General features: G+C 33.1%; 1 protein-coding gene across 50 annotated transcripts in view; it reads right to left on the minus strand.

Moving 5' to 3' along the window:
- The window catches only part of BAZ2B (bromodomain adjacent to zinc finger domain 2B), a 290834-nt gene that overhangs the window by 60295 nt on the left and 218277 nt on the right, over positions 1-12262 (minus strand). For 38 of the 50 annotated variants that reach the window (XM_072751680.1, XM_072751670.1, XM_072751660.1 and 35 more), the window contains 7 exons: positions 11080-11172; positions 10903-10964; positions 6551-6616; positions 4815-4880; positions 3358-3402; positions 3083-3115; positions 1791-1856 (listed from right to left, as the gene is read on the minus strand). In XM_072751680.1, the coding sequence (XP_072607781.1) occupies positions 1791-1856; positions 3083-3115; positions 3358-3402; positions 4815-4880; positions 6551-6616; positions 10903-10964; positions 11080-11172 (431 nt within the window). The remainder of the gene's footprint in view (positions 1-1790; positions 1857-3082; positions 3116-3357; positions 3403-4814; positions 4881-6550; positions 6617-10902; positions 10965-11079; positions 11173-12262) is intronic. The other 12 variants (XM_072751659.1, XM_072751640.1, XM_072751674.1 and 9 more) reach the window with 2 other exon arrangements.

Here is a 12262-nt window from a genome sequence, read left to right on the forward strand (position 1 = left end):
TTTTAATTAATCCCCTTCCCTACTCTTCCCACTGCCATATACTGCTTTTAGAAGGGAACAGAGATAGCTGCCACACCAATTTCCACAATCTGTTGCCTTTCTCTTTCTCTGCTTGTCATTTTCCAGAGATTATGGTTAGAAATTCACGCATAGGCTCCACCTCTGTGTTAGGTGTAGAGGCTGTCAATGGGCCTGGATAACGAACAGGTTTAGAAGAGAAGACAGGTAGAAAAATGTTAAGACAAAACGTACATGAAGTTTAGGAGAGTCACAAAAAGTGATTGCTTAAAGAGACTTGGAGGTGATCCATGTTAGTAGTTCCCAACCTGGCTATACATCTTGCTAGGCCCTTTCTACACAGCAAACACATAGATAATGATCAGGAATTGTAAGCCCTGTATGGTGCTAGGCTTTGTTCCAAAAACTTTACACCTACGCTCATACAGATACATACCCATTTAATCATTACTACAAAATGAAATAGGAACTGGTATCATCTCTATCTTCTAGACAAAAAATTTGAATCACAAACAGGTGAAATAACTTCCCTAAGGTCATGTAGCTGGAAAGCACTGAAACTAGAATTCAAATCCAGGAAATTTGGTTACAATGTCCAGTTTCCTAAACAACACACTTTATTGTCTCTATTTATTAGAAATCTATAATGATAATTTAAGCCAGAGCTGAGGCCAAAAGACTGAAATACAGGCCTCTCAAACTTCCAGATCAAACTGTCATTTTTATTAATTCTCATTTATTAAATGCTTATCTCAATTGATAACTTTATAATCGATAACTTTATAATCCTAGGAGGTATCACTATCTCAATTTTTTTTTACAGATTTTATTTTTATTCATGAGACAGAGAGAGGCAGAGACACAGGCAAAGGGAGAAGCAGGCTCCATGCAGGGAGCCTGATGTGGAACTTGATCCTGGAACTCGATCCTGGGACTCCAGGATCATGCCCTGGGCTAAAGGCAGATACTTAACCGCTGAGCCACTCAGGGATCCCTATCATTATCTCAATTTAAAAGAAGAAATAACCTTTAACTAACTAGAATTTAAATAAAAATTTGAAAAAAAAAAAAAAGAAAAGAAGGAAGGAAGGAAGGAAGGAAAGAAAGAAATAAAGAGTAAGCAAGTGAGCAAGGGTTAAAGCAAGTTGGTTCAGAGTCAGCATGGGAATTCTGAGTCTTTCACACTCCAAAGGCCTGGATATAGCGGCCATACCTCCATTCAGTTGCTTTTATACACAATGCATTCCTTTGTAATATATATTTTAACCTTTAATTGATATCTATTATATCCTAAATAAGCTCATTTTGACTTATTCCAATAATTTCCTTATTCTGAATTATTTGTACAAAGTCTATTTTAAGGAAAGTACTCAAACCCAATTTTACACATAGAACAGTAAAGAAGAATTCTAAAGGCAGAAGTCCGTGGTTGGATTGACTAGTATTTCAGTTAAGACACATAGGACTTGCTTAGGCATGCTGTAATATTAATTTTGTAAAACTCTGTTACAGTAATAAATAACTACTTTTAGCCAAACGAATTCCATTTACTACATTAAAAAAAGATAATTAAAATCTCAGCCAAGAAAATTAACACATAGATTGGAATCCTTCCTACATTCTTTTATGTTCTAACAGTCATTATCTTTAACATTTGGCTTGCTTATAGAAGTCAATAAACCATGACAAACCTATACTCTGAAAAATTTGTATTTAGAAAAACCAGTGCTTTAGGAAAAAATACTAACATTTTTCCAGAAACATACACTTACTTCTGCTTTTTTGCGAGCTTCCATGGCTTTCATAAGCATCATATGTTGTCTCCTTCTCTCTCGTTCCTATTAGGCCAGATAAAATTAGGAAAATAACTAAAATTAACAGTTTGATTTTGAAATGGAAAAACAAAACAAAACAAAACTCAGTATAGCATGTTTAGCATTTATAGACAAGTCACAGTAAATACTAAATATAAGACAAGAATGGCCAGTCTGTGCATGTTTTAGTTCAGGTTTAGAAAGCAAATACAAGAACAATCAAAAGCAAAAAGGTAAAGCAATGAACATGGAGACAGTGTAAACAGAAGCATACAAGATTTACTCATGGTCAGTTGTGATGCTCCTTCAAAAGCTGGCAGAACAAAAAGCATAATGGTTGGCTGGAACAGGTCAGTTACCTTACATCTGCTATTAGAAAAACCACAAATATGTACTGTGGGCCAATTAAACTAAAGGTCGTATAGTTCTTGAATTTTTAGGTCAGGCAGAAATTGATTTATAATCACTTTCACTTCATGGTTTTGGAATTAAGTTATTTTTATTTCAAGCACACTATCATTTTGTAAATTCAATAAGCCACCAACAAATCAGAAAGATTTTTTTTTAAAGCTTTTATACCAATTTAGTTAAACTAGTCGTGGTTCATATACCGACACCAATGAAATGGGATATTCCTATTTACTGATGTCTGCCACTTGATGCGCTATGTAAGACCATAAAAGCTGCACCATGGGCTAATAAATGGAATCTGAAAGGCACAGAATGAAAATAAGATAAGCACTAGTTTTGATAATCTCATTTTATTTAAAAATAAAAAAATCACAGTTATAGCTAATGAATTCTTTTTGTTTAAATGTATTTGATCCCCCCAAAGGGATATTTCTAAAATCATTGCTAAAATTTGTGTATAAAACCAGAATATATTTCATATTCTCTCATCAAACTAACTCAAAATTCCCATTGTATTCAATGGCAGTTTTGCATCTAGAATGATGGGAGAATATGGGTCATTATCATATCTAATTGTATGGTGATCCAACTTTCATCGTGACATCAGTAACGTAAATTTTTAGACAGCAGCCTATATAAGGCTTGCACAATTCAAGTAAAAATCTTGGAGATGATCTTCTTTATAGACAGACAAGCAGATGTATGCAATGCACTGTGCTGTAAAGCCATGCAGCAGTATGTAATATGACAGCAGCCAGTGCTACACTTTATGCATTGCTATGACAACCATATCACAACCAAATCACAATGCGGTGTTAGATGTACAAAAATAAACATACCCATACCATATCTAGTCTATGCCTCTCCAACTCCTGGTAGAAAGAGTTGGCACAACATTATGAAACAGAAATCACAGAGTCATGAAACCAATTTTAACCCCCCAAAAGAAACCAATACCAAAGCAAGGCAATAAACCATAAGATGAAGGAAAAACTTAAGCAGGAATTAAATAGGAAACTTTTAAGAAAACATTTTGAAGCTTTTCCCCAAAATAAATTTAAGAAAAATTATAAAATGTACATTTCAACAATTGTATAACTATCGGCATACAGACCTGGTGCTTCAGAAGAACAGCTTGTTGTCTTCTCATTTCTTTTTCCTTAAAAATAAGAAACTCTTAATATATAATTTTTAAGGAAGATTTAAACATAGCATAAGTATGTACAGTTTCTTTTCTGAAATTGTATAGTCTTGCATTAGGTTGAACCATGTGGAATTGCAAATATTTGATCATTTTTTACTTATATGGTGGCAATTTCATATGGTTCTACTTAATACAGAAAGATAATATGATAATGGCAAGGATCTTATTCAGTAGCCATTTCACCTTAAAATTCAATAACCTCATAGCATATTTCAACGCCACATTCACTGAACTGACTAGCTAAATGGTCAGAGCATATCAGATACAATTGGTACATGTATCCTTAAAATTATTTTAATACATTATATAGAGCAACCCCCAAATCCAACTGATGAGAACTCTCTTCACTCTGAACATAAATCCCCAAATAGACTACATTGTACCTAAATAGCAAGGGTATCATTTCTGTAAACTATCTATGAATGAAAGTAATAACAGACTAAGATCAGCTTAAGACTTTCATGCTCAGCTATAGTTCAGGGCACTACCCTCAAGGGGGTTGGACTTGATGCAAACAATCCTACAAATGACATCAATTTAAATTTTCTTATAAAGATAAAAATCTAGATGATATGAAGGGAAACAATTAAAAGGAGGTAGAAATCTAAAGAAATGAGTAGGAAAATCAATGTACAAAAGATAACTAACAGTTTCCTGGCTTTATAGGATATAATTGTGTCTGTTTCCAAAACCAGTAGGCTCACTAGATGCCCTCTCCTTCAGAAATTAATTATGAGAAAGCGTCGAAGATGAGGGGTAGAACGTGTGTGTGTGTGTGTGTGTGTGTGTGTGTGTGTGTGTGTGTGTGGTTAGGGGGTCCAACTCTCTAATGCTTCGTGACAGAAAATCAAAACCAAGACATAACACAAATTAACAATGGTTAATTTTATTATCGGCAAATAAAGTTGCTCAATTAGGTTTTTGTTTCTGTAGGCTCTTCACTTTTTAATAGTTAAAATAGTTGCTAGACATTAACCAAGATAAGGTTATAATTGAAGGAGAGAATCAGATTTGGGACACAGTTTGAAACATAAACATCAACAACACAAAATAGCTCTGGAAAGATTATTCTGGTTCAGCAAACGCATATACAGGTATTATGCGATAGTTTACATTTCTGACTTGATGTTTGCTACTCAAAGAGCTCAAAGCATCACATAAAACCTGTATAATGAAATTCAGAAAAACATGTACAAACAATATACATACAAAAAAGCACACATTATACACATGTTATATCTGTGCTAAACATTTTTTTAAGATAATCATTTTGAGGAGAGCTACTTTTTCATATAATTGATACTGGTGTAACATCATATAGTTTTTATTTTTGAAAAATAAAAACTCTGGTTCTCATCTAAACTAACCTTTATTCGTTTCTCGGCCTCCAATAATTTGGCATTTGCTGCTTCTTCCTTCTTTTTCTTTTTAGCCTGTGCATGCAAAACAGGTCTCAAAGTCATGCAACAGCACTACTACAACTTAAAAATAATCTCAGACTTGAAAATGGAGCTACATGCCTCACAAGGTACAAAACAATATGTAACATATATGTAGACACATAGTTCCCCCCAGTTAAAATTATATTTAACATAACTAATTTCATTTTTCAGTTAAAATTATATTTAACATACTAATTTCATTTTTAATTTACAGATTAGCATTAGTATGTGCAAAAATTCTTAAATGCATAAGAGTATGTCGACTTTCATTCTTCAATCCGTTAATAGTCTGAAATATCTGAGTGTTGATATCATTTTAACTTAAAACTTAAATCACAAAACTGATTTTGTGGCATGTATTGTCTTTTTTTTTCTGTTTTTAAAAATAAAACATGATCACTGTAGAAAATTTAGAAAATGGCGTGGATTTTAACAGATAAACAAAAACTATGAATAAATCAGTAAAAATGCACATGTCCACTTTATTTGAAATTTCTTTTCAACATTTGAAATTTGAGATAAAGAAATCCATTACTCAGATGATTTAAATGAAACATTAAATCTCATTTTCTCTAGCTGTACAATGTGGTTAAATAAAGGCTTTTTTTTAAGTAAACATATTTCATGAAGTACATTTTAAATATCAAAATCATGCTATCAAATTTGAGATTCACAATCTTATAGTCTTTAACTATCTAGTAGTTTTATAACTACCCAATAGTTATTATCAGTTTACTTTAGGATAGGCATATTTTCTATTTGAGGGGTTTTAAAATTAATTTGAAGTGGGTAAGGAAGTATGTCTATTATTTCTAGACAGAATAAAACTGTAACAGAAAACCTCAGCTATCTGGAGTCATCAGGGAATTGTTTTATATGACAATGGTTTCCTGAATAGCTGATAAGTTATAATAATTTTAAACATTAAAAGTTTATTTTCACAATTTTGGATGAAAACAATTTTGAGACATATGCCTGTTTAGAAAGAGTACACTTAACACAATTTGGCTTTTTCTTGATGACTCAGGGCCATTGTTCTGAACATCAGTTATTTTACTGCACAGTTCGATAGAGTAATGTATTTTGGCCATTACGGTGTTGAAAATTGCTTGCTATTCAACTATAAAATTACATACTCTTGCTAGGATTTTGAATTCCTATATATGTGGGTTGGAGTTTTTCTGCATTTTTTCTTGCTGTCTTTCAGCTATTACTTTTGCTGTTGCCATTATTATGTCCTCTAGCCCTACTCCAGGAGCTTCAGGGGAAGAGAGATATATTAGAAACCAGAAAAATAAGCTAAATTATTTCTACATTTAAAATTTACTTTTACTTTTATAACATTTTATTTCTAAGTTGAAAATAAATATCTGACTATAAGTCCTAACGGTTTTAGCACATGAACCTTCTGACAACTATATTGGCTGCTCAGAGATTTCTTCTCTTTTCTGTCTTGTCTGATTTTCTGTGTTTTTATTATTAGGATTACATTAGCCTGCTAAATAAGGTTCAGATAAGGTCTTACTCTATGTGTTATGTGTAAAGAGAATTTCTGATGAACATATTAATTTGTTGAGTGAGAGAACTCTTGCATAAAATTTATATTTTTGTAGACTTTAAGATATATATTACTTTAATTATATCATATTTAAGAGTTCTACCTCTAGAATTTGCTGGGCTCGAAGTTCTTTTTCCATTCTGATTTGTTGTATTCTTTTAATTTTTTCCTGTAGAAAAAATAATGATAATTTAAGACAATAAACTAAATATATGGTGAAAAGTATTTAAGTTGAATCAAGTGATTTAAGATATAAGTGCATATTCATCAAAGATTGCCCATGCTGGATATAAAAGTTAATGATTTAGCTTAACATCATATATATATTCATGTCTTAAATTAAAGTGAGTTCATAAAATTTCTCAAAACAATTTATAAAATACAAATGCTAAATAAGTATATAGATACCAGGTAAACCAAGGTAATTAAACTCTGTTAGCCTGTATGCAAGTAAAAGTAAACTTAATTTGAGATAAATATAGGTCAGAATAATAGGGAAAAAATAGTACCTCAGGAGTCAGAAAACTTAAGGTTAGTCCTGAGTTAGTCATTCACTGCATGATCTTGAACAAATAACTACTCTTGTATAAAACAGGGAGAGGTGCTTGCCCTTTACTCACTATGTCATGATGAAATTAAAATCCTTTAAAAATATATAGTGTCATACAATTCTAATAGATTATTATTTACAACAATTTCCATGCCATAATTTAATTTCACATGGTGAATAACATGACATTAATTTTAATTACTACAATAAGCCAAATTCAGAAGTAATCTTTTTTTTAAATTAATTTTTATTGGTGTTCAATTTACCAACATACATAAAAACACCCAGTGCTCATCCCGTCAAGTGTCCACCTCAGTGCCCGTCACCCATTCCCCTCCAACACCCGCCCTCCTCCCCCAGAAGTAATCTTAACATTACTGTAAAATGGATTAATTATTGGGGTGGCTCAGTTGGTTAAGTGTCTGCCTTGGGCTTAGGTCATGATCCTAGGGTCCTGAGATCTAGCCTGGAAGATGGGCTCCCCGCTGAGCAGAGAGTCTGTTTCTCCTGCCTCTACTCCTCCCCTCCCCTCTGCTCGTGTGTGCTCTGTGCTCCCTCTTACTCTCTTTCTCTCAAATAAACAAATAAATACATAAATAAATGGATTAATTAACAATTTAACACTGTAGGGAATGATTCACATGACATACTAGGTATTCATATTGTCTAAATTTAATATACTAGTTATTGTTTCAGAATTTACTGATCATGTAAACATTAAGAACTTTATATATAATTTTTTAAATTATGCAATATACTATAAGCATATTGTTAACAATTTCATGTTCATAAATCCCTCTGAAATTCCCAAATTGGCACTAATAAGAATATATATTTAAAAAAAAAACCTACCTAAATTGTTCTACTTGCAAATTGTATTGGTCCTAGGATTTCTAAAACCAACACATTTATACTGCTTTCTATTATAATACCTACTCCAATGTCCAGATGTTAGTGTACCTTTTGAAGCTATGGTTTAATGTTTTTAAACTTACTCCTTTCTTCCCCCCAGATTAATGTTATTGATTCCCTGCAGGGCTCTACTGCAGGAAAATGAGATTTCTGAAATTACTGTTCTCATTCTAGAAGACTGATCAAATTCTATAATTTTGTTTTTGGTGATCCTACTTGGTACTTATTATTAATTATAGCTTGCCAAACATCAAAACTCAACATATTTTTTATTTCATTTCCAAATCTTAGAGAAGGCTCTACTTGATTCACACTTGATAATTTATTTAGATTAGAACTTGAGACCTATGTGAAGCATACTTGTGAATTAATTTTTCTGCTTTTGTTAATCATAAGGTTATAAGGTGGTATGTTCTGAAGTCAGTAAAAGTCATTCATTATTCTCTTCAGGACAGAGATAGGTATGGGATCTTAGGCTTATGTATACTCAGTCAGAACTTTATATTAGATGTCCAAGCGATTCATATATGTGTACATATATCTGATAGTGCTGTCATCAGTATTAATAGAGATAAGCCTTATTTATAGATTATAATACTGGGTTACCTTAGAATATTGAGTACCCAAGCACTGAACTGGGCACTTCACATAAAATATCTTATTGATCATTAGATAAAAAACAACATAGAAGTTGAAGTTATCATTTTTTTTTAAACCTAAAACAAAATTGAAGTTCCTAGAGGGTAAATATTTTGCCTAAGGTCAAATACTAAATACAGAGAAGACCTGGTCAGATTCCATTGCTTCTGTTCCTTTTCCTTCATAATAATGCTTCTGCAGGTCTCCAGAAAATTGATTAGAGGACTATACAGTGATATTTTGGGCTACTAGATGGAAAAAATAATCCAGAGGATGAGAAGCACATGCTACTATTCTATTCCAGATCTAATGCTGACTTTAAAATAGGCATTGTATAGCTGTGTGAGTAAACCTATGCTAGACTGATTCTCTTTGTTGGCAACAAGGAAGAAGTCATTATGAGACTAGCCTCAGACAAATATCCTGATGAATATCTAAATATCAGTTCATTTGTATTAATGTTGCTAGACTCTTGAGACCCCAATGCTTTTTTTGGTTGGCAGGGTAAAGTAAGCCTACACCCTAGGCTTAGGGTGTAGCCACTTCAAGAGTTTAGGATCACAAAGCTGAAGTTAGAGTGCTGATGGGATTTGATGTGTCTCTAGCCATCAGGAAATAGGATAGGCTATAAAAACAGTATTTCACTTAAATGAAATAGAAACTATTTTAACATATATATGTAATATGCAGTAAATATAGTATTTTAAAAAATGTATTCATGAGACTACATATTTTTAAGTCAATCTTATAGCGTCTTTAGCAGTCACAATCAACAAAGTAAGGAAAAAGTTCAAGTTTACAATCAGCTACATTGAATTACAGTAAAGGAATATACCGTATAGTTTGGTGTTTTATTTTTAAATTTAAATAATTATTTTTAGATTTTATTTATTTATTTGAGATAGAGCACAAGCAGGCAGAGCAGCAGGCAGAGGGAGAGGGAGAAGCAGGCTCCCTGCTGAGCAGAGAGCCCCACGGAGGGACTCCATCCCAGGACCCTGGGATCGTGACCTGAGCGCTTAACTGACCGAGCCACCCAGGTGCCCCTACTTTGGTGTTTTCTATCTTTTAAAAAGTGAGCATTTCCTTTATGCCAGGCATTGTGGTAGACATTTTAATCATTTAACCATTAACTGATGCAGTTATTTTCTTTTACCAAGGAGAAAATAGAGATGAAAATGAAAGAGAAAGAGAAAACAGCTCATCTAAGGTCACAAAAATATTAAGCAGCAGAGCCCATAATCAACCCTTGGCTCACTGACTACAGACTAAGTTCTGGCTCCCCATTCCACATCCACTCTCCATCATCCCACTGCTTTAGCCAATACAGGAGGAACCTTGAAGGTACCCACATCACATCCAGCCCAACCCATTTATATAGCAGCTATTTATATAACAACACAATTTAATTTGTTTCATACTCAGGAATAACTACTTGCTGCTGAAATATTTAAACAAGTGGTAGTTTCTCTCATTTCCTTTCTGCTTTAATGGTTATGTGAATATATGGAGATGGCAGAGTAGTTCACACATTCTGATCTTAAATAAACCTAAATATCTTGTCATGTAATGCTTTATCTGTAAAAATTTTAAAATCATTTCATTTATACTTAATTTTGAAAACTACATAGGCGAGCGATATAGTAGACATAAGATAGAATACTAGATATGCAGAAATAGTGCTTTCTTGTTTTTCTTGTTGTTGTTTTTTGTTTTGTTTTGGCAGTAGTAATTCTTAAGCATTCAGAAGCAGTGGGGACAAATCTTATTCTGTATAACATGAGTTTAATTTTTTATTCATATTTTATTGTTTTATAACAACATGCTTTTCTTACTAAAATATGAACATTTAAGCAATAGCCTTCATTTACTGATACCGTACTTTGAAAAATTGGAAAGCTGTTCACGATGTCAACTTATATTCAGAGTCTATCAGAATATGAAAAATACTTAGATTTACTTTGTGGTAATCTCTAAAAACTTGGAAGTAGAAGACTTGGTTCAAAAATGAGGTGAATTTTAGGGGCACCTGGGTGGCTCAGTCAGTTAAGCATCTGCCTTCAGCTAACATCACTGATGATCCCAGGATCATGGGATGGAGCTTGCTCCCTACCCTAACCCCCACCGCTCATGCATGTACACACAAACTTGCTCTCTCAAATTAATAAAATCTTTAAAAAAAGATGAGGTGAATTTTAACTAATGCAAGAGGACAACTTTCTAAGATACACAACAGAAATCAAAATGAAAATATAAAAAAAAGAAAAAGAAAATGTATATATATATTCATATACCAATAGAACCCCCAACATAACATTTGTATTATAAAAATCAGTTCTAACACATAAACGTACCTGTTGTTTCATAATCTTTATTTGTTCTTTTTGCTTTCTCTTTTCTTCAGCAGCCATTATTGCTATGGTGAAAAACCAAAGCACAGATATCATCAGCAGGGGAATGAAGAGGAGAAGCTTCTTATGAATTCCCCAATACTTACTCTTCCTGTGTATGTTTTCATTTAAGTCACCCACCTTGTTGTTTTTTAGCTTCTTTGGCAACCCGAGCCTGTTCCTGCTTTTGAAGTTTTCTCAAAAGCTTTATTTGTGCTGCTTGCCTGGCTATTTCTGAAAAACATAAAATTTCAAGGAATATTAACAACTTTACATGATTGCTAATCTAAAAACAATAACTGTGAAACTGGTATCATGAAGGACATAATTTTTAAGAAAATTGCCTAAGGTTAGATACCAACTGGGAGAATGGTGTCTCAGGAAACTTCATGTTAATTTCCCCTAGAATCTGCCAAATTATTTCACCAAGTATGATCCCATATACAGAACTACACAGAAATGATACTTTTAATCCTCTTCATAGAGGCCAATCTAAGTATATATTTTTTTCACATTTCATGTTAATTCCCACATTGTAGGAAAATAGCTCTTACTATGCAAAAGTAGTGATATAGCTTCAGTCTTAAAAGATAACAGAATATATAAAAAGGAGAAAGAACCCCAAAGAGAACAAATACAAAGCCTCTAAAATCTGTATCTCAATCAGCTATATAAATGGTAAAATTTCTGAATCCAGTGACATTTTCATTTATAAAGGAGGGCCTAAATCTCCAAAAAAAAAAAAGAGTACAGAATGTCAGTGAATTTCAAAGACAACCTAGTCTTCATAATGTTTAAAGACAAATATATGAAACTGTGATAGGCTGACATAATTAAATGGCCCCAACTATTCATTCTTCCCTCCATCCATATCATTTGCAGTGTGACTTTGCAATTCCTCTTATGAAGAGGTGAAATACATTTTCTTGTTCCTTGATGCTGAGTTCAGCCATGTGATCTTCCTTGGCCAGTAGGATGTTAGCACTGGATGTTGTGATGCACATAGAAGTTTTAAAACATATACTTGTACTCTATTTTTACTCTTGTACCTTGCCATTTACTATAACGACATGTTTGGGCTAGGCAGCTGAAGGTTGGGACATGTGGAATCAGTTGACTTCACATATGTGAACAAGCCCAGCCAAGATCAGCAGAGCTGCCTAATTTCCCTCCAGCTGCTTCCATCTGTGCAACAATTAATGCTTGGTGTTGTACATCACTGAAATTTTGTGGTTGGCTGTTTCCCAGCATTACTGTGGCAGTGGGATAACTGATACAGAAGGCATGTAATGTCATGCTTTCTTCTACTGGCAAACTTGGTCAG

This window comes from Vulpes vulpes, chromosome 3, assembly GCF_048418805.1.
Source record: "Vulpes vulpes isolate BD-2025 chromosome 3, VulVul3, whole genome shotgun sequence".
Lineage (NCBI taxonomy): Eukaryota > Metazoa > Chordata > Mammalia > Carnivora > Canidae > Vulpes > Vulpes vulpes.